The 26887-nt window shown below is 37.6% G+C and overlaps 1 protein-coding gene across 10 annotated transcripts in view; it reads right to left on the bottom strand.

The window, feature by feature from the left end:
• Positions 1-15990: 15990 nt before the first annotated feature.
• The window catches only part of Rgs22 (regulator of G protein signaling 22), a 127303-nt gene continuing 116406 nt past the window's right edge, over positions 15991-26887 (bottom strand). For 8 of the 10 annotated variants that reach the window (XM_087190671.1, XM_087190672.1, XM_087190674.1 and 5 more), the window contains 6 exons: positions 26659-26817; positions 23201-23299; positions 22539-22629; positions 22340-22423; positions 22145-22197; positions 15991-21007 (listed from right to left, as the gene is read on the bottom strand). In XM_087190671.1, the coding sequence (XP_087046797.1) occupies positions 22190-22197; positions 22340-22423; positions 22539-22629; positions 23201-23299; positions 26659-26817 (441 nt within the window). In that variant the 3' untranslated portion in view covers positions 15991-21007; positions 22145-22189. Of the gene's footprint in view, positions 21008-22144; positions 22198-22339; positions 22424-22538; positions 22671-23200; positions 23300-26658; positions 26818-26887 lie in introns of those variants that run through there. The other 2 variants (XR_015442847.1, XM_087190676.1) reach the window with 2 other exon arrangements.

The following is a 26887-nucleotide window of genomic DNA, read 5'->3' on the forward strand; positions in this document are numbered from 1 at the left end:
TGTGGTCCTCCATGAGTGAAAAGTTTTTAGTCTCCTGGACGGCAGCTGGCCAGCTACTCTTAGCCCTGGTTTGAAGAGGATCCATTTATCTATGAAATGAGTTCTATTTCTTCTGAATCTTTTTTATTCATTAAGTTTATTGGTACATTTTAGGTACACAATATGATGACATTCATCATTGGGAATTTCTACCTTTACATAATATATCTTGGTTCTTATCTTTCTCCCCATTCCCCTGCCCTCTCTTCAACCCCTCCACCCCTTCCTTTTACAAAGACTTTGTTTCCATTTTTTCCTTTTCCTTCTTTTCTTTCTCCTACCCCTCTCATCTCCCCTTCCCCTTTGGACATTTTCTTCCCATTTCACACTATCTATTATACATCTTGATCCTCATTTACAATTTCAGTTTCTCACACCAGAGAAACTGTTCGTATTTACACATGTGTGTCTTATTTATTTCACTTGAGTATGGCCTCAATGTGCATCCATTTAGCTATAAATGTCCCTATCATTCTTTTTTTTTTTTTTTTGGTACCGGGGATCGAACTTGGGTCCTTGTGCCTGCACAGCAGGTGGCAAACCCACTGAGCTAAATCCCCGGCCCCCTATCATTCTTTATGTCTGAGTAGTACTTCATTTTATAAAGAAAACTCCATATCTTCTTTATCCAGTCTCTAGCTGATGAGCACTTGGGCTGTTTCCAAGATTCAGCTATTACAAACTGTGCTGCTATAAACATGAGTATGTATATATCTCTGTGGTATCATGCTCTTCTGTATCTTTTACTCTCTCTCTCTCACATCAGTTCCCTCCTGGTTTCTGGGTAACATCATCTCACCTTGATTCTTCTCCAAGCCACTACTGTTTTCTAGGCTCTAGACACCTTGTCTTGGAGGTCAGTTGCTGGCACTCACTGCTCTGTCATCCAGCCAATTTTTCCACATTTGCTTAATCTCCCCCCCCCTTATATATATACTTAGACACACACAAACTCACACACATACACACAAATTTTGAACCATTTGAAAGTAAGTTGTAAATAGAACAAACCAGATTCAGGGAATTTACATTATCATCTAATCCACAGATTCTATCAAATTTCATTGATTTTCCTGAGAGTGTTCTTTGAGAGATGGTAGTGATGTTTGTACAATAATGTGAGTGTACTCATTGCCACTGAATACACATTTAAAATGCAAAGTTTATATTATGTGGGTTTAACCACAATAAAAAATGGCATGTACCTTGTTTCTCCACCACAGCTAATAAATAACTTGTACTTAATAATCATTAGTAAGTATTCTGAAAAGAGGTAATTTTACTCATATAAACCGTGGGTTGACACCAATACTTCCAATTTCAATCCAATCCCACAGGTTTTTTTCTAGCATTTCTCTCTACCATATTTGTAAAGCCCCCTTCTAACAGTGAAAACCTGGCTCTTATTATCCTTAATAAATTATTTTGTCAATCTTCCAGTATGTAATCAACCTCCTAATTATACAGACCATCTCCTCAATCCTGCCTCCACCAACAATGAACCTAATCTTTGACCCTGGATCCAATGGTTATGGCAACTGCATTTTTGATTCCTGATAAGGGAGAAGAAGATGAAGTCAAGGTGTTTAATTTTGAAGGATACTTTCACTGCTTGTAGAATTCTCCATTTTAAAAATTCTTTTTTTTCTTTCATCATTTTAAAGGTTATACCTTTCTACCTTCTATTTTTTTCTGCTAAAATGTCAGCCATCATTCTTGAAGTTGTATTTACAAATGTAGTATGTGTTTTTCCTCTGGATGCTGGGGTTTTTCTTTTAACATTTTCTCCTTATCTTTGGCTGTTAACAGTGGACTATGCTGTGCCTAGGTGTGGTCTTCAAAGAATTTATCTGTTTGAGATTTACTTGTTCAATTTTTTTGTAAACCTATAGGTTGGTATCTTTCACAAAATCTTGTGAAATCTTCAATTATTTCTTCTACCCCACTACCTTAGTTACTTTTCTCATTGCTGAGACAAAATACCCAATACTCAAAGATAAAGGGGGAAAGGTTTACTTAGCTCAAAGTTTGTAGAGGTTTCAGTCCATAATCAGCTGGCTCCAAGGCAGGGTGGCATTGCAGAGGGACAACGGTTCATGGCAATGGAATACAGCAAAAGCAAGCAAGCAAGGGAAACTTAACAGACTCTTTCTGCCCCTTTTATCCTATCCAGACTACGGCCATCAATGGACTGGTTCAGTAAACACACGCCCTTAATCCCAGCATCACACACTCTAGATTCAGCCACCTATGACCACATGAGGCTTTGAGGGGAAACCTGGACCCAAACCATAACAATCGCTTTCTCTCCATTGTACTTATTAGATCATTTATATTTTCTTTCTGGTCTCTAGCACTCTGAACTAATTTTCTCCTTTTATTTCCTCTCTGTTTTAGTTCTGTAGTTTTAGTTAGCCTCCGTTTAAGTTTATTCATCCTTTCTTCTGTGGTGTCTATCTACCTTAAGGTCAACTTGTGAATTCTTTACTTCATATACTATATTTTTCTCTTTTAAATTTTTTATTTAGTTCTTTTTATGATTTTCCTTTTCTTTGCTGTAATTTATCTCTCTAGCCATATGTTCAATCGTTTCCTTTATTTGATTGATTGATTGATTGATTGATTTTGAGACAGGTTCTCTCTATGTAGATCAGGCTGGCCTCTAACTCACACCAATCCTCCTGCTTCAGCCTCTCAGGAGCTGGGAGTACAGGCATGTGCCACAAACCTGGGTCCAATCTTTTTCTTTAGTTTGGTGGTTTAAAACAATCTGTAATAGCCAGATGTGGTGGCTCATGCCTGTACCCCCAGCACTTGGGAGACTGAGGCAGGAGAATTAACATGAGTTTGAGGCTAGCCTGGGCTACATAGTGAGTTTAAAACCAGCTTAAATTATATAATGAGACCTTGTCTCATAAAACACCCATCTGTATTATCTCACAGTATCTTTGTGTCAGGAATCTTGAAATCTTACTATGAGCTATTTTAGCTGGATGACTCTGGGTCAAACTCTCTTATGATATTGCAGTTAACCTGATAGCTCAGTCTGTGGTCTTACATGAAGGCTCATTAGTGGAAAGAGCTTTCAAAATTTAAAAGATATTTATAATTTTAAAAATCTTCATTAATCCCCAAATATTGGCCATCTGTGAGCCCGTTCAATTGACCATTTTTTTCTTAATTATGCCTCATTTCTTCCTTTCTTCTTCTTCATATATCCAATAATTTTTAAGACTCTTGGGAAGGACATAGATTCTAGATTTTATCTTCCTCTGAAGAGTGTTGAATTTTTTTTCCTGGCAAAATCAGGCTAATTAACACATATATATCACCTCTGATACTCACAATTCCTTCTTAGTGAGAAGAGTTAAAGTCCACTCTTTTAGCTATCAAAATGAGAGTTTTAGGGCGGGGGATTTAGCTCAGTGGCTGCCACCTGCCTTGCAAGCTCAAGGACCCAAGTTCGATTCCTGGTACCAAAAAAACCCAAAGAGTTTTACATTTGGGGACATTTTCCAAAACCACTTGTAGGGCTTTGGAGCAGATAGATTTGAGTTTAGGGCAGCAAAGGTGGCAGGAAATTGTAGTAGAGGGTGTACAGATAGGAAGGAACCATCAAGAAGTGGTTCAGTAATACGCACACAGGTACTTTTGGCTCTTGGACAACTCCTAGCCTTTACATGTTCTAGCAAAGATTCTGCAAGGTCTATCGGCAAACAATAGAGGAGCTGAAAGTTAAACTCAGATTTTAGAAGTTGTGCAGTGCCATGCAGGTATTGGAGTTCTGGTTTGCTTAGAGTAGAGATACCACACTGAGACCCTAAAAGGGCCATGCCCTAGAAAGAAGAAACATGCCATATGAATAGGACTGAAATTCTAGAACTAAGGAATACCTTCAATAGATCCATGCTACAAGCCTAAAATAAGACTCAACCAAACAAAAATGATCTACCACTGAATTCTGGGAAATAGGAGGTGGGTAGAAATAATATATGCCACTTCCAGGCTTCTCTATGAAAGACTATCATTCCTCTTCCACCCCTCTACAACTGTCTCAATCTCTCTTCTCCTTCCACCAGTCATTCTTTTAAGATGGTTGCCTCACAAGATGTGAGGAGCTAGAAATGTAAGTAACTTCTTGAAGGAGAGTTATGAAGGAGCTGACTGACTCACTAAAAACCATGAGAGGAAAACAAACAAAAACTGTAGTTAAACCATTTAGGGATAGGGTTTGTTATCATAGTAGAGTCTGGCCTACTTTGACCAAAGTACCAATCAGAATGTATAGTAAGACTACTTTTGAAAGGTGAAAAGGAAGCTACATAGCATTCATATTATCATTGTTGATAACCAATAATACTATGAGCATTAGTATCTGAATGTCAGTGTTCACATATGAAGCCTGCTTAACACATACATGCACACACATATACACACCCACATACATTTAGGCAGCCATGCCATTAAAGTGGATCTCAAGCCAGGTGTGGTGGTGCACTCCTGTAATCCCAGCACTTGGGGGGCTGAGGCAGAAGGATCGCCACAAGTTCCAGGGTCAGCCTGGGCTACATAGTGAGTTCAAGTCCAGCCTAGACTACATGGTGAGACCTTGTCTCAAAAACAAACAGAAACAAACAAAACAAGGTGGATCTCTACATTTAAAAGATTGACTTTATCACTTCATTCTTTGAGAGTTCAAGAGTCTAATCAATTCTTGTAGGACCTATAATACAAAACTATACCAATAAGCTTTGTGTTATCAAAAAGTGTCTTTTTGCCCCCAGCTTTTGATACAGGGTCTTGCTATGTAGTTCAGGCTGGCCTTGAACTCACCATGTAGCCCAGGCTGGCCTCAAACACACACCAATTCTCCTGCCTCAGCCTCCTGAGTGCTGAGGTTACAAGCACATACCACTGTTCCTGGCTATCAAATAGTATCTTAATGGAAAAAAACATAGTCTTCAAAGTCAGTGTGACTTTAGGCCAATTACTGAAATCGAAAACCAAAGCCAAGCCCGGCATGGTGGCGCACACCTGTAATCCTAGCTCTCAGGAGCCTGTGGCAGGAGGATCACCACGAGTTTGAGGCCAGCTTGGCCTGCATAGTGAGATCAAGGCCAACTTGAACATCATAGAAAGACCCTACCTCAAAACAAAAACAAAAACAAAGCCAAGTATCATTTTTTATAAGGATTGAGTGCTTCTCCAGAGCTTATTCTACTCATCTCACACAGAGGCATGAAATTTGTACTTATTACTTAATAAGCTATTTCATTTATAGGAAATATGCAATGTTGTTATTATTACTATTATTGTTATATTTGTACTGGAGATCGAACTCAGAACCTTGAGCTTGTGATGCTGGTAGCTGCACCATTGAGCTAAATCCCTGGCCCTACAATGTTATTATTAATATAAAATGAGAAGTCTAATTGATTTTAATTTTCCCAAACACTAAAGCTAGCTATCATAATGATGCACATTTGAGTTGGTCTTTTTTGGGATCAAAAGGGAATTAATGGTGAATGGCCACATGTATTAATGACAGAAGATGTAGCAGTATGACCATAGACAAACTACTGAAACTGTGTCTCAGTTATCTCATGTGCGAAATAATTCTTATTGGTTGCTGTGAGAAATGCATAGAACAACACAGTATACAAAACTACTTAATAAATGTTAACAGTCACTATCATCATCATCATCATCATCGGTTTCAACATCATTACGGTAAGGAGATCCTCAATTTTGTCACTCACTTTATATAAGAATGAGGAAAAGAATATGGACAATATACTTTTTTCATTTGGGGCATTTATATCTCACTTCTTTCAATAAAATAGGAATATCAATGGCATAATGTTAAAGTACACAGCAATTGTAATGTATTTTAATTGTAAATTAAAGCCTGGAAGTCAGGAAATACATTTCTGGTTTGTTTGTTTTTTTGTACCGGGAATCAAACTCAGGACCTTGCACTTGCCAGGCAGGTGCAATGCCAATGAGCTAAATCCCCAGCCCTACATTTCTGAATTAGATTTCTCTACTTTTCAAAATAAACTTTCAATTAAATATTAGAAAAATCAGAGTATGGCATCTTGGAAAAGATATTTTAAAACTGAGGAAGACAGCCTTAAGTAAGCTGCACACAGGTTTTTTCCTTCAAACATTTAAAAATTGATGTTTTGGAACCAACTCATCATTCCTTTGTGTTCACATATACACACATTAGACAAAACACAGGGCCTGTATTAACAAACACTGCCAATCACAGCTAAGGTAAATGCATTATAAATTCTCTTTTCAGCTAATCCTAGATCTCGAGGTTCTTGGAAGGATGGTGGAATCACATTTATCAGAAAGTCCCAAGGGACACATAAAGCTTTCAAATCCAAATGAGGATTTGGATAATAAAAGAATCTGGCAAAAGAGCTTTAAACTGGCAGTGTAGTTTCCTAAATCTATGCCACAGACCCACAAAGCATCCTTTCCATCTTCCTTGGTTCATAGATGGCCAACTCATGTAGCCAAGCCAGCATCTAAACAAGAGTGTTATGTTCCAAGCTCAGTGGAATTTTGAGTTTAAAGAATATTTTTTTCTTTTCCTCTTTCTTACTCAGTTAGAGTTGGAGAAATCCAAGACCTGAAAATGTAACCATAATCTCATGACCTACAAGGTACAGTGCTTATGAAACCACTCAACCATTCCTTCAAAGGTTTTAAACCTACTTAAAATCTGGGCCCTACAAGCTGCTCTCAAAACACTAACTTGATCTCTATTGACATCATCATAAGACAGCATATGGATACACTGATTTTAGAATCAACCAAAAATATATGGCATCTTACTTATGGATCTGCTACAGCCTTGGCAGGCAAATCAGCATAAGTAGTTTTAGGTTTATTCAATTCCAACTAAAATATGGTGAGTGTACCGTAGTACTAACCAAAATTTATTGAGAAGCTGGCCACAGACATAGCTTCTTCAAGCACAAATCACCAAATACAAGTTTAGTTCCCTTCATAGTTCCCAGGCAAGCCAAAAACCTATGGAACTGGAGTTTCTTCATTAGACTAGTATTACTTCATAACATCATAAGATATTTACAAATCCCATAGAATTGTTGTTGGCATAAGCAATACTTGGGACTTTTAGTAATCACAAAATAGCCTGGTTTTACTTTAGTATTTTACTTGAAAAAAATCTAGTTAGAAAAAGTAGATCTCATATTTCTGTTGCATTGAAAGGTTTGAGCTTCATGATTAATAGTATTGGCAATAGATAACAGTATAAACAGTCCTCCTTAAATGCATTTGATTAAATGCATGTAGCATTCCATGTAAGATGCATTTTTCTGTACTCAATATGGTGCTAGACATGGGTGGAAAAACAGCAGATATTTTTCCAAGCAGAAGGCATGAGATAAATCCTCAGCCTCCACAACAGTATTAATTAGTGTGTTCCCCAACCAAAACTGTAATATTTGTAAATGAAATTCTAGAAGGGGCATCAAGCTAGAACAGGATATGGAAGCCAAATGGAAAACATAAACCAATGAAAGAAAAAAGCTAAACTAGCTAGAAGTCTAAGTTTAGTCTTTGAAGTCAGTTCAAGTCCTGCATGCTTTAATTCTGATGTAATCTTAAGATGGTGGGTACAAACAAGAACTCGAAAAGAGCTTTTGTGACTTTTGGACTAACTGCACATAAATCAGTTTGTTGATGTAATCAGTGATTACACAGTGGTCTTTGCTGAATTTTATCTGAATTGAAACAGTCATTTGCCTTAGGTTGAGATATAATGATGAAGACTTCCCAACAAAACCATCCTCAAGCACATGCACCCCTCCATGTACATAAGATTTTACACAGTATGTTACATTATGTTCATTTCTCACATTTTCTCAGCAGCAGTCATACATGAGGTCTTGCTCACAAGCACATTCTTCCTGTATGACAATGTGTTTGTTCTTGTTTGTCCTGTAATTTGTCTCATTTCACACTCTAGTTAACGAGATGCTGGCTTTTCTGTGTACAAGAATATTTTTCTGAGAAGAGAGAATTCTCTTGATTTGAAAAAATTATATTTCTGTCAGGATGGGAATTTCAAACACATATGGCATAAAAGGTCCATGATCATCCCAGTCTTAATAGACAAAAAAATTCTTCAATTAAAAGCATGATGTGCTAAAAAAAAAACCACAATGTGCTAAGTTTATTCTTCTTTTGTGATGATAAGCTTTAAATTGAAATAGTATACAAAACAAAAAATGCACTGATTCTTAAAAATAATGATGTTTTAAATCTTCAGATGCAATAATTGTTATCACTGTTATAAAGTTTTTCATATAAGCCAAAGTAATTATTCCTTTTTTTTTTCTGTTGAGATGGGGTCTTGCTATGTAGTTCAGGCTGGCCTTGAATGCATAGTGATTCTTCTGCCTCAGCCTCCTGAAGGGAGTAATTAATAAGGGAAGCCAACAAAGAACTACTGTATAATTACATGAGAATAGAGTATGCCACCTACAGTGCAGCATGACCCCATGGCAGCACTATTGTGTTTCAAACCTGGAAAACTGTTCACAGGAACAAGAAAACATGGCCATTGCCATGATTTTCTCATAGGTCTTACAACATTCTAGCCTTATTAATTATTGAATATTTAATTAATCATGCAAAAAAGATCAAAAGTACTATAGTAGATATGCCAGATGTGATTAAAAACTACAGTGAATATTTAATTTAAAAAATTACTACAGTAAAAAACACACTGCCATCAATTACCCTCAAAATTCTCCCCCTTGGTTTGAACACACTTATCGCATGGTTCTTGCCACTTTTGAACCAGTTCTGGAAGTCCCTCTTTCATGTCTTTAGTTGCACATCATGGCTGTCTCGATGTCCTGAATCAATACAAAACATTTACCTTTCATGGTCATTTTGACTTTGGGGAAAAGATACAGGTCACTGGTGCCAGATGCAGTGAATAACATGGATGAGGACACTGAGTAGTTTTTATGAGGCTGCATTTCTGTTGGATGGTACTTGCAGCAGCATTTACTGTATTTTTGGTCACACTTTCTAAAGACACTCAAGAAAGAGGACTTCCAGAACTGCTTCAGAAAATAGCAAAAATGATGGGATAAGTGTGTCTGAAGGAAGGGACAGGGAATATTTTAAAGGGGATTGATATGTCTGTAATAATTTTAAAAATTGTAATAACTTTTTAAAATTTAAACACACATTTTAAAAAATATTACCATAATCCTTTGTCATTTATTTTAATACTGGTTAGACAACAAAAACAATATTTTTCTTTATCTAGAGATTGATATTTTGTATGTTCTGTATATATACATGTAAAAACTGCAAAACACAGGAAATGTTCTTTTATGAACCACCGCTATGTACTGACTAAATGCTGAAACAAATTTTCTTATAACTAAACAACAATATGGCAGTATACATACATATTTAGAACAGTCACACAAAAACAGGTGGATGAGTTTCTTTGCTCTTAACTGAGATATACCTTGGTTAAAAACCTTCAATTGTTAATAAGAATCACTTGCTTTTATAGTGCAGAGAACTATCCCGGATCTCCAATAGGTAAGATAATTAAATAATTGCTCACAGCCTAAATCTCAAGGCCATTTATTGAAGGCTGCCAGATCAGAGGAGAATCCCTGGCATATAATAAACCAGAAAAGTGCCTCGCTCCAGGATCCAGGTAGTATCATGCTGAGCAGGAATCTGGATGTAGGCTTGGCTGATCCCTCGCTATTTCTGGAAGGCAGGATGCAGTGTGTTGATGGCTTTTCATATAGCCTCATGGCAACATCAGCAATCCAATAATCTTCTCACTCAGTATAAAGAATTGAATTTGTTACTCTACCAGAATTATGGGAGGAGGAAATCCAACATGGCCGATTAGAAAGGGTGGTACATTAGAAATACTCAGAGAAGAGTCACTGAAAAATACAGGTACTCTGAAAAGGAGAAGGCAATCACTTGAAGAAATGGAAAACCAACCTGAAAGACAATCCATCTAGATCAAACCAAATATCTGGGTTGTTGAAAAGGGGAAGCTGCACTGTATTTGGGGAGCAACCCATTTTGGGAACACGCATACCCATTTTTATAGCAGCAAAACTCATAACAGCTTGACGGAGCCCGCCGTCACTTGTAGAACAGTACCTGAATGGGGGAGTGAGGATGAAGAAAAAGACGCAGAAAGAAAGACGCAGAGATAGAGTCGGGAGCCTCTCAGAGAGAGAGAGAGTGAGAGCGAGTGCCCCACGCTTTTCACTCTCCTTCTTTTATTCACCGGTGAGTTTGGCTGTTCATCATGACCCTTATCCAGAGACACCTGCTTCCTTGTTTTCTAGTTCTTTGGGAATTCCCCACCCTCATGGGCTTCCTTGTTTCTTGGGCTTACAGAACGTTCATCACGTTCCAGGGCAATCTAATTCGGCAAGGACGCGGCTCCTCGTAACATAGTCTCCTTGCTCTATACAATGGAGGGTAAGATTCAAAATGGAGCCTCTTTGGCTAACACCGCTCTCCACACACCGCTCTCCACAACAGCTAAATCTTGGAAGTAGCCTATATGTCCATCAGCAGATGAATGGATAAAGAAAATATATTTATATATAATACAATGCTACTTTGCTATAAAGAAGAACAAATTTGAATCATTTGTAGGAAAATGAATGCATCTTGAAATCATAATGTAAAAGACATAAATCAGACACACAAGCTTAAACAGTGCATGCTTTTTCTTATGTGAGAAACTCAAAATATATATAAATTAAAGAGCAAAATAAAAGGTGGGTAAAAGGAAACAGGGAGATAGATCTGCTGCAAATGGGAAGGGGAGCAAGAGGTGGAGGGAGGGGGAGAGGAGGAAGAGGAAGGGGATGCCCGTGAGCCAAACACTCACAATAAAAGTAGTCACTATGTCGCACAAGGATGTACAAAAGCAAAACAAAACCCACGGCAGGAAAGTGGAGTTTACAAGAATCAGTTTAAAAAGAAACTTCCAGCCTATGTCTGTATTTGGAGACAATCAGAAACTACATAGGCAGTTTCTCACATATTTACAAATAATATTGACCCTATACCACAGTTTTTGATCAGCCCTTATATGTGCATGACACCATGAGAAGACAAAAAAGAAAAAGATCAATTTAGTTGGAAGACGAAAGGATCATGGGCAGGTTTAAGGAGGTAATTTTTTTTTTTTGGTACCCGGGCTCAAACTCACAACCTTGCGCTTGTGAGGCAGGTAAGGAGGTAATTTTTTAATTAAGACTTTGAAAAAGTGGGTTGGAATTCTGCAAAATGAAGACACCAGGATTCCTGAGCAAATATAAAATTCCCGTGGCCCATTTGTGAGCTTAGGGAAGTTTTAGGGAAGAGCGGTTCTTAGGGTTAAGTTCTATATACCTCTTTTTCAAGTGGCTTTTGAATTGGGCTATGGGCAGAGGGTGAAGAGTTTGGAACAGCAGCCTAGCAAAATCTTATAATTTTGTGACTGGGATGTTATAGGTGATTCTGATGAGGGCCTATAAAACAAGGAACTAGTCTCTGAGAGAAATGAGGGCTTAATTGGAAAGTGGGAGAAAAGGCCATCCTTATTTTGAAGTAGCAAAGACATTTACTGTATTGTGTCCATGCCCTAAGACAGTGTGAAAGGTGTAACTTAAAATTGATGGACTAGTTTATTTTGTGGAAATAATTTCACAACAACAAAAAAATTTAGGCTACAGCATGGTTGACATTTATTAGTTTTATGCAGATTTACACTGAGACTTTGGAGCAAAAGGAAGCAGAGTGAAGAGATCTGGAAATTTGCAACCTGGCTAGGGAAGGAAGGAGGAAAATGCATCTAAGTTTAGAAACCACTTGCTAAAGAGGTTAGGATAAGGAAAGGAACACAGTTCCTTTGCATCAGGACAATCGGAAGAAGAGAGCTGAAGAGCATCTCAGAAATCCTTGAGGCCACCCCTCTCATCACAGGTGCAGAGACCTTTGGGCTAGAATCACTTCCTGGAACCCTACAGCTTCTGCTGGGGCTCACCTCAGGCTTCCTTTCCTTGCTTTCACCCTGCAAAGTAACCTGTGGCCACAGCTGTGACTCCAGCAGGATCAGCTTCAAGACCAGCTGGAGCTCACACTGGAGCAGGCCTTGGCGATCACATGATGCTGATTTTGCAGACATGAAGAATTCAAGAGTTTAGGGGTCATGATGGCTTCTACCAAGATTTCAAAAGAGTCTGGAAGATGAGGCAGAAGTTTGTCTCAGGGTCACAGTCCCTGCACAGAGGCAATGAGGGCAATGCCTACTGGAGCCATGAGAGCTGCAGGAATGAATCCACAGTGGAGACTCCACAAAGATTCAGCCATTGGCAACACACCATGCCTGCCAGGGAGAGCTGTAGACATCAGCACGCAGCCTCGAGAGCGGCTATGTGGGTAGCAGATCTGGGAAGAGGAGGTGACACTGCTTGTATAACCATGTGATTCTTGCCGAGGGGGAAGGTGCTAGTGCAATAACTCTACGCTTTGCTTTCTTTCCTACATCACCTCACTACTTTTTTTCCTACCTGATATGGTGGTCACAGGACCAAGTCTTCAAGTGTAAGTGCCAGAAACAAGAATGATTCTTAGCAAGAAATTCTAACTACATTTTCAAACTTAATGTCAGAATCCCCAAAACCTGATGAGGTCTTCACCTCATCCAGCAAAACTGAGGTTAATAGTGAAGACAGCTACATCTCTTGCCTGGTGGTAAAAATAACCAACAGATTCTGCACCTGTGTAACTGCCCCATCTGAGCAGGTGAACTGAGGGGAGCCACTTGCTAGCTTTAAAATCTACAGACTCTCAGCTATGCCTATTAATGTTCAGTAGTTTTTTCTGAATACATGTTTTTCAATTTGTGATTTCTTTAAAAGGTTTTTTTATAAGCCTACAGTGATTCATGTGATATTTGTCCAGTTTTATTGTTTCTTTCTGAGGAAGTGATTTACTGAGATTCTTACTCAGCCATCCTAGAAGTCCCACCCTACTCAGCAACTCAGTGATTTAAAAAATCTTGGTAAAATCTTCATATTTGATATGTATATGTCTTATAACATCTTTCTCTCTCTTTCTCTCTCTCTCTCTGAAAAATCCCACAGACATGGTGATGAAGTCAAAGAAGAGAGATGTGTAACTGTGTTGAGGCTGGGAGAGAAAGCCACCAGCAGACCAGAGACTGACAAATGTGCAATGTAGAAAGCTGATGATACTGATGTATAAACCGAGCAGAGCACAGACATGTTATGATTACAATTTGAAAAAGGGAGGTTGGGCAGCACATAGTGGTCACAATTCATCTTCTGAACAGAAATGCGCCGATGTCTGATTAGATCTTGTTTCTACTCCATGGAGATACTCCTTGGTCCCCACTCTGGGACCCTTGGCTTCAGACTTCTAGGAAAATTTTCCCCATCTATTATCCCCTAGGCCCCTTCTGATGTTGGCATTGGCCATGGGGCCTCTTTGGAGGCTGTGCAAATATCAGTAGCCTGATTTTTGATGATGCAAGTTTAGGGGCCTAGTGGTTGTTCTAGAAATTAAAACAATTTCGGTACATTCTTTTTGTGTCAGTGTTGTGGTTTTGCTGAGAAAACAATTCCATCAAAATTTTAGTAAGCTATTTACTACCAGTTAGTTCCACGTCAAAATCTTTTGGCCATAGTACTTATGGCTGCCACCTCTCTTACTTTGTGGATTCACTTCTGCACTTAGCCCATTTGTTAAACTCATCTGAATCAATTGATTAGAATAAAACAGCAACACTTCTCCTTTGACCTTTGTTATAGGGCTTTCACTGTCCAGATGAAAAGCCTTAGTGAAACTCTTCTGAAAAAGGTAATGAACAAAGGTGCTGTGTTAGTAGGCATAGTTAGAGCTGACTTTCCCAATTTTAAAGATCTAAATTATTAGATTTTATATCAACTTTAATTACAAGCCAATGTCAAAGAATGTACCTCCCTTTGCTGAGCTGTATTTGCTTTCATTTCTATTTGTAAACTGGTTAATTCTTGCCTACGATATTTCTCATGGTACTTTGCTAAAAGCAGCAAGGAGCAACAAATGCATAAACATACATCAACATTGTTTTGAACCTCTTGTTTTTGTTTTGTTTTGTTTTGTTTTTTGGTATCGGGGATCAAACTCGGGACCCTGCACTTGCAAGACAGGAGGCAGAACCACTGAGCCAAACTCCCAGGCCTGAACCTCTTGTTTTAAAGGGCTACAGGGAAAGTAGGCACATGGTCTGCTTTCCAAATTATCAGAAGAAACAGTTTTATCCAACACTTTTTTGTCTGCAATTGTGTATTTCTCTGATGTCCACTGACTGCTTTATCAATGATACCTATTTTAAATTTTTATCATAGTAGTTCCCTATATACTTTGTATTAGTTAAGGTACAGGATAAGCTGTTGTAACAAAAAGGCATGAAGATGAAGTAACTCCAAAAAGATAGAGATTCATTTTTTGCTCATGTAACAGTGCAGAGTGAGGCAGGTCTCCCCCATGAAGCTATCCAGAGACCTAGGCTCCATAAGCCCTTTGATATTCCATCTACTCGGAGAAAGCTTGCACCAGCACCACAGCTGTGATCCACTTTACAGGACAGGAAAAGAGAAAATAGTTGGCAAGCATTTTCATTTTTTTTTTTTTTTTGTACCAGGCATCGAACTTGGGTCCTTGCGCTTGCAAGGCAAGTGACGGAACCACTGAGCTAAATCCCTGGCCCGTGCATTTTCATTTTTAAAAGACTTGAATGAATACGCCCTCTTCTATTCACATCTCTTGAACTTGGTCAGATGACCACATCTACTTGAGACTGGGAAATGACAGTTAACTCCATCCAGTTAGGTAGTCGTGGGCACAGCTAGAGCTTGTGATTCCATTACTAAAAGATAAGAGAGGCTAGGTGTTGGGAAATGGCTGTCCTTGTATGGGAAAAGAGAGAGGTCACCATTTAACTTCATCATGTACTGTTGAAATTATTTTTACTAGGTGTACATATTGGTCTTAAAGTATTAACAATAAAGAAATGGCTAAAACATTAACTATTTTTAGGTCAGGCAGGATAAATACCCAAGTATTTAGCTCTTGAAAAGGAAACAGCATAGATGTTGAATTTTTCTTTTTATTTTTTGATTTAAAGTTCTGATTCAAGGGCTGGGGATGCAGCTCAGCAGCACAGTGCCTTCCTGGCAAGGACGAGGCCCTGAGTTCTTCAATTCCTGGTACAAAAAAAAAAAGTTCTAATTCAAAATGGAGAAATAATGCTTGCTTCAGCAGCACATATACAAAATGGGGAAATAATTTCTTATTAAGGAACAGACCAAAACTTCATAGGTAGTTGCACATTAAAAAGTTCCACTATTATAAATTCATAAACTCAATTATTAGAGCTGAAAAAGAACTGTGAGTTCTTTATAGGTAAGTAAACTGAGATTCAAAGAGGTTAAAATAAATGGTACCAAGTCAGAAAGGCAGCAACAGATCCTCAGAATTAGAATCAGATTCTACTGAATCATTGGATATATGTCAACTGATATATTTTTTGAGGCAGAAATTTTGGTGTAATGTTAATGTGCAAATTAAAGAATAAAATGGAATTACAGATTATATATTATAAATTATATCTTAAATGATAATGATATATATTTAAGAATTTGGATTACTTCATTATTTATCTCAAAATGCATTTATTCATCCCAAATAATAATGCAAACAAAGAAGGAGCTCAATTTTCTCATGTTCTGAAAGGTGTAAGTTGACATGGTATGCATAGTAATTTGTGTGTTTTTAAAATGTAAGACTACTCCAAAAGTGAGCTGTGTTTTAAGAGAACTCATAAAATCAAGAAGCACATCAAAGGCAAAAATAGAACACAATTAGAATTTATTTTAGGTATTTATTTCTATACACCCAAGTCAAATTTAAGAGCACAAAAGATTACTTTAAATATAGTATATGCTTCACTAAATATAAGTAAAGATTTAAATTGTATTAATTCAACAAATATTATGTTTACAACAATTATGTAAAAGAGCAGAAATTATTCAAGTGGATGTGATATAGATAATCACTAAAACAAATGGGTTACATTGATTAGAAGATCCTTTTGGTAGTATTGTGGAGGTGGAGGGCATGATACTTTAAAAAGTATATACTATAAAATTAGAATTTAAAGTTTCCATTGTAATCAGAGATAGCGAAAAACCAAAAAAAGTTTAAAAGTCTAAAACAGCTAGTATGATTTGAAAAAATAAAGAAATTTTGTGCTGCCACAACTGGGGAGGTTCTAGCAGATTCAGTGTGCAGAGCCCAAAGGCACTATTACAATTCACAGAAGCACCCTCCACAGCAAATAATTATTTGGCCAAAAATGTCACTAGCGCTGAGGATGAGAAGCCTGAGCCCAAAGTGATTTAATTTAAAACATTAATTTCTTCTCTGATGATGATGCATAAGTTGTATTTTCAAACAAAAAAACAGAACCAAGATTTATACTTAGCATAAAACTGCTATATTATTATGTATTTGTAAAAAATTACTAATGGCAAATTTTGTGTGAACAACTTTAACCCTGTTTAGATAAGGAATGGTTTTCTTCTAAAAATTTTACAGTGGAGACATTTTCTTCATTTTTTCAACAATATTTAACGGGCACTCCACTTTTTAGATGGTCTATGTAAGGTGCTAGAATGAAGAGTCAGTGGCTATGTTAGGGTACACAAGCACATAAATAAAATGACAATCATTGTGACTAATGCTATTATTAGGGAGTGGAATCCAGGGGTAGGACGGAATGATAACTTCTGTAACTGTTTGGAGGATCTGCAGTAAGAAAGAAAACTAAAAGACAGCTTTCCATAGGAACAAAAGCCTGACCTGGATGTTTGTCTCAGAAGGTAGGAGGGCCGTCTGTGCATGTCGCGCTTAGTAAGTGATTTCTACTTTACTAACAGCAAGTTTATCAACGCTTTAAAGATTTAGTTGGAGAAACTATGTTGGCATTTTAGGAAGATCACTCTGAGAACAGCTGGGAAGTGGCCAAGCAAGAGAAAGAGATACTAATTAGGGTCCAGATCCAAAGTGAGGAGGATCTGGAACAGTGTAACACTCCAGTAACAAAGAGGAAGGAGGAAGAGAAGGATTAAAGGATATTAAGAAGAACCAGTATAACCACAGCCAAGACAACACTTTCTGAGCACACTAATGTAAGGGTGTTTCTTCCAGGGCAAGAACTGGGATGAGCTCATGCTGTTAGATGACTTGAAGGTAGATAAAAAATGAATGCCTGGGGCCGAAGATTTAGCTCAGTGGTTCTGGCGCCTGCCTTGCAAGTGCAAGGTCCAGAGTTCGATCCCCAGTACCCCCCGCCCCCCAAAAAATGAACGCATGAATATTTGTAATACAGAAATCACCACAAACTATATATAACACAATACAAACTTCATTAACAAGTTAATCTTTCTTAAACTTAGTTTTAAAAAACGGACTACAGAATACTTTAAAATACAGATGTTAAGCTTCAATCTGACAACAAAGAGCTTGGAAGTCATCATAATCATCTTTACACCAAGACAGAGCTGAACAAACTGAAAATCATTTTTCTTGGATTCATCAAGGAGTTATGGTCACAGGGGACACCCCCACCCCTTCCCACCCCTAAAACTTAAGAGATAGGCAGATAAGAGAATCACAGCTTTACCAGAAACAGAAAATTGCAGCTGGACATTTTTTTTTTTTTTTGAGACAGGATCTTGCTGTGTAGTTCAGGCTGGTCTTGAACTTACCATCCTGGGATTATAGGCATGTGCCACAACACCTGGCTTCTCCCATGTCTTTTTGAACTTTACCTTTAGGATTTCTATTATGTTCTCCTATAAAGACCAAAGGAAAATCTGCTTCTGGAAGTGGGGGGAGTAAGGTAGCTATTTTGAAATATAGTCAGCATTCTGTTTTTCTTCACAGAACCTGTCCTCAAAGGAAACTAACAGATGAGGGTTTACCAAAGCCCACGCAACCTGGGGGAAGGGAAATACCCAACTCAGGCTCACTAAGACACTGAGACCTAATGATAGAACTAGAAAACATTTCCCTACCACCACATCAATAGGGATAAACTTCAAATACTTCCAGCCTCTAGGAAAACCCCAAAACAATACAACAAACAATAAAGAGCATAGAGGAAACTTCGGACTCTAACAGCACAGAAAGCTCAGCCTAATGGTATAAGCATACAACGTCACACTAGAAGCCAGTTTCTTCTACCTGATATATCTTGTCTTGTTTTAAACAAAAAATGACAAGGCGTGTGAAAAAGCCAGAAGCACAGCCTGAAGAGACAGCAGGCATCAGAACCAGACTCAGAGATGGCACAGTGCTGACATCAGACTAGAAATTTAAAATGATTGATTCATATGGTAAAAATTCTAATAAAAATGGACAATATCCAAGAACAGATGAGTAATGTAAGCACAGAGAAGGAAATTCCCAGAGAAAATGAAATGAGAATAGTACACAAAAAAACCCCTGTAACATAGATGAAGGCCTTTGATAAGGTCATCAATAGACTAGGTACAGCTGAGCAAAGAATCAGTGCACTTGAAGAGAAAATAGAAACTTCCAAAATGGAAATGAAAAGAGAAAAAAGAATTTAAAAAACCAGAATATCCAAGATCTGTGGCTCAATAACCTAAGATGTCAATATGTGTAAAGAAATGCCAGAAGGAAAAGAAAAAAAGGGAACAGAATATTTGAAGTAATAATGACAAAATTGTCCAAAATTAATGACATACACAAAACTAGTTTCAGGACAGATATCCTGTATTTATTGAGCAGGATAAATACACTCAAATATACACCTAGGTATATAATATTCAGACTGTAGAAAATCAGGTCCAGGGCCCGGGATTTAGCTTAGTGGTTCTGGCGCCTGACTTGCAAGTCCAAGGTCCCAAGTTTGATCCCCAGTACCAAAAAGAAAAAAGAACAGAACAGAAAATCAGGTCTTAGAAGAGGCCAGGAGGAGCCAGGTGTGGTGGTGGTGGTTTATGCCTGCAATATCAGCACCGAGGGAGGCTGAGGCAAGAGGATCTTGAATTCAAGTCTCACCTGGGCAACTTAATGATGACCTATCTCAGAATGAAGAGTATAATTGGATTGGGGATGTAGCTTAGTGGCAGAGCATGTCTGGATTCAATCCTCAGTACCTGGTTGGGGTAAAGGGAAGCAGGAATATAGAGGTGCAAGATAAGAATTACATTTGACCTCAGAAATCATGTGGGCAAGAGGAGAGCAAACTATTTTAAACGTTGTAAGGAGAAGCCACTAACCTAGAATTCTGCATTGTGTTAAGTTATCCTTCGAAAGGAAAGGCAAACAAAAATTGAACAACTATGTCTCAGGCAGACCTACCTTGCAACAAATGTTAAAAGAAGTTCTTCAGAGAGAAGAAAAATCATATCGATCAGAAACTTGGGTCTACAAAATGTAATGAGGAGCATTAGAGAAGGAACAGATGAAGGTAAATGTTTTACTCTTCATCTTCTTTATTGATTTAACAGATAATTTGTTCAAAATAATAACAGCAACAATGTATTTGGTAATTAGAACTTATGGGTCAGAGAAATGAATGGGAATACTCTGTTTTAAGATACGTGTATTACCCATGAAGAGCTGTAGTGTTATTTTGAAGTGGAATTTTATTAGTTGTAATATATTTGCAGACTCTGGGGCAATCAGTAAGAAAATCTGAAAAAGAAATATAATTGATATGTAAGAGAGGAGAGAAATAGAACCACATGGACTACTGAGTTAAAACCAGAGAAGGGAGAACAAGAGTGGGAGAAAAGAAAATTCATGACCACTGAAGTTTAGGGATACTGTGGAGGCACCAAAAACCACAGGGTTTCAGTGATTTTTAAAATTGCAAGTGTTCAAAAACCACTATTTTAGGGGGAAAGATGATCTTTGAAGTATGTCTCTTGAGACTTTCCCATTTAAAGCATCTAACTCCTTAGAGAATTTGGAATGCAGTTTCAACTCTGAAAACATCTTCTGGGATGGTGTAAGACTGTTGTCCGAGCTGGTAGTTTGAGTCTTAGTCCTCACAGCTCCTGAATCATGAGCCCCATGGATGATTCCATGGTCATTCCTTACAGATTTCCCTTTCCCTCCAGGATTGAGTGTAGCAAGGCCTGAGTCTAGGTTCTCTTTGCTGTAAATGTACCCTTTGTGGCACAAGAGAGGGCTTTGACCTCTCGTGCACTTTTCTTACTACCCTAACAGTTTATCTCAGAGTGGTTCCTGCATCTCCTGCTTCAGTATCCCCTGGGTGTCCGTGAAGGATGTGATTCCCTGGTCCTGCTCGAGAACTACTGAGTTGGACCCTTGGGCAGTGGGCCCAGGAGCCTGCATTGCTCACTCATGTCACCTATGAGTCGTAAGTGCCCTACAGTGTGAGAACCACTATTTTACTATCATTTCTTTACAGCTGAAATGGATGGGAAAGGCTCCTCCCTCTTCTCTTTGGGTCAGTTTAATGCTAGGAATATTCATGCCTCCTAATCAGCTGAATATCTGCTAACAAAATACTTTTGGAGTAAATGCTCAAAGAATATTTGTTGAAAGATGACCTCATAAGCATAACATGCTTCTTTAGGGATATATAATAAGCAAAATATTTTGATTCTTCTAACTTAGAGAGTAGGCATTTTATTCTAAGGTTTAAAAAAAGTTAAAATCATGTGTACAGAATAGCTGTAACCTTAATATATGGAAGCAAAGCAAGCCAAACTTTATTTAGATGTTACACTTGCTCTCATGCAGACCATCAAAATCAGTTACTTGAGCTTCTCCTGTTGGTTAAATTTGATTTAAAGAATTCCTGCAAAGAAAAAAAATAAATGAATGAAAACATAAGCATTTATAGAAAATATAAATCCAAAACAACAGTGACAAGGACTTACACTGGGTTGTCATAAAAATCAAAAAAGTGATGTCCCTAAAGTATATGGAAAAATGTTTAAGTGCTTTTCAGTTTTGTTTTGGTTGAGTTCTACTGTATTTGAATATTATTGTAATTTTCTTCCCCTTGCATTGTTCTTCTTTGAATGGTTTTAATTTCTGTATGTGTGTGTGTTTGATACTAAAGTTATTTTTAAATAAAAAAAAGTGATGTCCTAAATGTTGGGAGCACTATGAGGGTGGCCTAAGTGGTGGGAACACTTGCAGGAGGGGAGGTGTCTAGCGTAAACTAGCACAGAAAAAAGATCAGGCTAAGAACAGAGGCCTATTCATCAAAGCTTCCCCAAGAATCAGAAAATTAGGATTCTGGGAAACCAAATAGCTAATCTGCAAGATTAAAGAGAACAGGAAGGGGAATTTCAACTAGCTTTGAGACTCTGTGCTGGAAGTCAGGTACGATGGCACAGGCCTATAATGCTAGCACTTGGGAGGCTAACGCAGAAATCTCCGTGACTTCAAGGCCAGTGTGAACTACATAGTGAGAGCCTGTCTCAAAAACCAAGAAAGAAGGAAAGAAAGAAAGAAAGAAAGAAAGAAAGAAAGAAAGAAAGAATGAATGAATGAATCTGGTCAATGGCTTACACATCTGCTAAATATACTACCAGTATCCTTTGTCAAGGCTGTATCCTATCAAACTGTGTAAGGATGTCAATATTGGTATGGGAGAAGGGCCCCCACTTGATTTTCAGATCCTTCTTATATTTCTCACTTTAAAAGCCTGGGGAAAGCTCTAGCCCATTCTTCCTTATGTGTTCTTTGTGAAAGAGAAAGACTGCTAAGGAGTAAATAGAAGCAACCAATGGCCCCCCTAGAGAGGCATTTGTACTTCTCAGGAGACCGTGCCACTCAGGAGGAAGACAAGATGTTCTGTTCATCAATCTGTTCGTGGGGCATGGATGCCTGTGGGGTGTAGGCATGTGCTTTGGTTGAGATGTATGCAGGTGTGTTGTGTTAAAGGGACCTGGTGAGATCGATCCAGTGTCAGACTAGGACTCACCTTGCACCTACTGGCAGCAGGATGTAAACACAGACACAAATGCTGTCACCACTCTGGAAAAGAGAAGCAGTGTTAGGTGCATCATTTAATCTTCCCTCCTTGGCAAGGAGAGACACCACAGACAGGGACAGACAGGACACACACACACAGTGACATCCTCCTAACTTGGGGGTCAGGAAGATGCTGGAAACTCACTCTGGATGCTTTGGGTAGACAAATTTTTCTTCAAAGACATAACTGAGCCAGAAGACTTAAAAAAATGTGTAAAAGATGGTGTGCCTGCACAAAAGTGAGAGAAATAAGAAAAACAGTGAAACAATCATTGGCAAATTTCTCTAAAATTCATCTATGATAGACGATAACAAAGTAACTGCAAACAAAAAGCAAAAATTACCTGTCAGCAACTTTCTTTCTAGTTCTTGGATTTTCAGAAGAATTCTTTCCTGTTCTAAGGCTTCTATGTACTTTGAGTAGCACCAGGTTGGCTGGAAAAATAATTTTCAAAGTTGATTCTGGAAATTTTTGCCTACAAAAGTATGCAGCGTGATCAAAATATATGGTGAATGTTAAAATAAAACATTTTATTACAGTAAAAGACACATCGTCATTACTCCTCAAAATTCTCCCTCTTGCTTCAAACACATTTATCCCATTGTTCTTTCCACTTTCTGAAGCAGTTCTGGAAGTCTTCTTGTATGTCTTTAGGCAGCGTGACCAAAAAATAGGATGAGTGCTGCTGCCTAGTGTCATCCAACAGAAAGTAAAAACATTACCCTGTGTCCTCGCCCAACTTATCCAGTGGATCTGGTACCATGAGACTTCTAGCTCCTCCCCAAAGTCAAAATGACTATGAAATGTTTTAAAACGTAAAATTTTTTAAATTGATTCAGGATGTTCTCTGAAGGCTCAAGGACATTCTGTTTCAACCCTTCCTAGCATTATAATTTTAGCCCCGTTTTCAAACACACCTCTCGTTCTGCCCAGTGACTGAGTTACTGTGTCCCACTACTTAGCGCTCAGCAGAGGAAGGGACCCCTGTGGCTGCTTGCTGCTTACCTGTCGGCCATATGCTTGCAGGCCTAGCAGGGATTCACTGGTTAAAGCAGGTGTTTTTGTAGTAGACCCTGTAGTACTTGCATATTGTTTGATTGCAACCTGTAATTATATTAAATTAAATTATTGAGAAAAAGGATATTGCTATGGTAATATCAGTTAAGAAGTCATAACATCATATAAAAAAAGTTTCATGGTATACTTGAGATTTCACCAAGTGACTGTCCCTTTGATCTTTAATTTTCTTTCATATAATATAAAAATATTTTAAAATGAGTGAAATAAATGATGAAGCTGAATGCAAAAATCACTCCCAAATTTAGCATACAAAAAAATCACTATAAACATTTTCATAAACATCCATCTAGACCTCTCACTACAGAAAATGCATAAATAATTATGATCTCTAAATTTTAGTATTTCCATTTTATTTAATACATTTTTTTTCTTTTTTGGGGGGGAGGGGGTAGTGGGGATTGAACTCAGGACTTTGCGCTTACGGGGCAGAAACTGCGCCACTGAGCTACATCCCCGTATTTAATAAATTTTATACAAATGGAACCAAACTATATGTGCTCTTTTTAATGGAAAGTATGAGGTGAAAATGTTCCTATGTGAAGAAATACAGGACTGGAATGTATGCTGGGCCTTTGTATTATTTGCCATAATATGTTTATTTGTAGAACAGTGTCTGTCACATATGACACACTCAAATATTTGTTGAGTGATGAAGTGAATAAATTACATCACCATTTTCAACAGCTGAATGGTCTTATGCACTTAAATACTTGTTGAATGATACAGTGAATAAACCAAATCATCATTTTCAACATGAGAGTGTGGGATATGCCAGAGATAACTTAATGCCTCCTACTAGAAATTTAAGTCATTTCCAACTTTGTACTATTATAAGTGATGCTGTACACATACATTTTATACATTTTTATGACTCTCTTCTTCAGAATAAGCTCCTAGAGGTGCATTTGCTGATTTTAAAAGAATGAGCATTTTAAACAATACCTGTCTGACTACTCTCAAAAAGTACCATTTAGACTGTCTCCAGCAATGTACCGATTTGTATGCTTTTTCATCATACCAACATTGAATATTGCCAATATTTTCTTTGTTGTCAGTATTCATATCTTTGGTTACTGGTGAAGTTGAACATCTTTTAATGCTTTTACTCGTTAGTGTTTCTTTTATGAATTGCCTGTTAAATGATCTTTGCCCAAATTTCTGTTATGAATATGTATCTTTTCTCTGATTTATTTATTTATTTATTTATTATTTTTTGGTACCAGGGATCGAACTCGGGTCCTTGCGCTTGCAAGGCAAGCGACGGAACCACTGAGTTAAATCCCTGGCCCTCTGATTTATTTTTATAACTTACATCATACATTATATTTCCCAATATATCTTATAACCTGGTTTATTTTTGCCATTTTTAAGTTTAAAATTTTTACTTAGTTAAATCACTGTGATCCTCTGTTAATGAATTTGACGCTGTTCATTTTAAGTACTTTACCCTAAACTAGACATTAAACTAGGTGAAACTTTTCATGACTTTCTCTTTGTCCTACCATAACTTTCTTCAGGCTACGCAGGTTCAGTTAATTCTTTGATAAAAATAAAAATGAAAGATATATTTGATATTATTTCTTCCCTAAAAAGGACAATTATTGCTACACTATTATTATAATTAACACTTACTTTATGACATGTCGTTTACTTTATTAATCCTACTCTATAATATAAGTTATATTGCTATCTTCATTTTACTGAAAAAAAAATAAAGTTTGGAAAGTGAAGTGGCTTGACTAAGATAACAGGCCTAACAAATGGTAAGGATGGAATTCAAAGCCAGGCATTCTGACTTTAGAGCCTATTCTCCTACCTACTGTGCTATAACTGTCTCAAATGATCAACTGATACCTTACAATTATGTAGTGGAATTGCTCACATATAGTCTTTTATGTATATCAGACCACGTTGATTAATCCTCTGTGAATCATGAGAGAGTAATACTATTACCATTAGTTGATAGATAAAATAGAGGTTCAGAGAGTTAAAAGTCATGCCCATCATCACCTGGGGAAACCTATGCTTTGCAAAGTAACAGAGTTTTTCCAAAGCATGTTTATGTTACAAAAAAATCATGTTTGGGGCTGGAGATTTAGCTTGTGCCATGCCTGCCTCGCAAGCACAAGGTCCTGAGTTCAATCCCTGGTACCAAAAAAAAAAAATCATGTTTCCTATATTCATTTTTTCTATACTCATCCATTCATTTCATGTTACAAAAAAATCACAGGTTTCCTATATTCATTTACTATTCCAGCTCTATTGATAATAAAATTTGGAGGCAAATATCTGCTACTGTATTGGCCTTCCTTACATTTTCCACATTAAAATAAATACAAGTGTGAAATGTGAAGATACTAATAAGTGGTGCCAATATGTTTATTGTATATAATGAGAGTATTTGAAAGTAGCCTGGCATGGCAACATGTATCTGTAGTCCCAGCACTTGGGAGGTTGAGGCGGGAGAATCACTTGAGCCCTAGAAATCTGAGAAGAGCCAGGCAACATAGCAAGATTCACCTCCCCGGGAAGGGGGAGTATGCAGAATGTGAAATCCACAGGGTTACTTTTCAGCTATCAGAAGGGATGCTTTTCAACTGTCAATATTTTGTACCTAACCTTGTTAGTTGTTACCAGTTAACAGATATGGCCAAATGAGAAGGTCAATTAAGGACAATTTTCATTTCCGTAACCAAGTACAAAATGTAAGACAGAAACATCTGGGATTTTCTGGAGAAATGGAGGCAGGCTGGCCAGTTTGTGACCTATACTTACAAATTTCACAATGTTTCATCCTCTAATTTTAATACTGAAAGTGCTGGTACAAATTATTTGTTCATTCATTCATTCAGTCATTCCTTGATTTTAACCAATACACAATGATTAACAATTGAGCATGTCTTGGACGCTAGTATAAGCGCTTATGAAACACGGATGAATAAGGCAGATACTATCTTTGAAGATCTCCATCAGCAAAGACGGCAGATGCACAAACTTAATTACAGGACAATAAAAGTGTGATTTATGAAAAGAAGGACTATAACTGCAACAGATACTGCTTGTGTGGCCTAGGAGAGTCAAGGTGTCACACAGAAGAGACGATATGTGAACTGTAGCCTGAGAGGTTAAAAAACAAGTCTGAAACCTTCAGATGAAGGCTGAAAGGCCCTAAAACCCGTATTCTTTTTTTTGCGTACCGGGGATAGAACTCAGGACCTTGCACTTGTGAGGCAGGCAGTGGCACCACTGAGCTAAATCCCAGGCCCCTAAAATCTGTATTCTATAACTTCTCTGTATATTTCTTAGCCCAATTTCTTCTACAAGTCCATACATATAATGTACGTTTTAAAGTATGATTAAATCCAGAATGAGTATTGTCTTACCTTTCCAATTTTTTCATCATCTATGACTGACAATTTCTTTTTCTGCTTTTCGTATGCTTGTCTTCTCTCTAAAACACTCATAATTTTTTCATCAGTCAAATTCTTCCTAAACTCACAAAATTGTGGCCAAAATTTAAACAGAACCCCCAAAATTGTCATCTGTATAAAAAACAAAGTATGTCTCAGATTACAATTTTATACAAATGTACCGATTTAAACTCTAATTCAC

The sequence above is a fragment of the Heterocephalus glaber genome, unplaced genomic scaffold (genome assembly GCF_053883595.1).
Source record: "Heterocephalus glaber isolate CG9 unplaced genomic scaffold, H.glaber_assembly_v1.0 deba00001555, whole genome shotgun sequence".
Lineage (NCBI taxonomy): Eukaryota > Metazoa > Chordata > Mammalia > Rodentia > Bathyergidae > Heterocephalus > Heterocephalus glaber.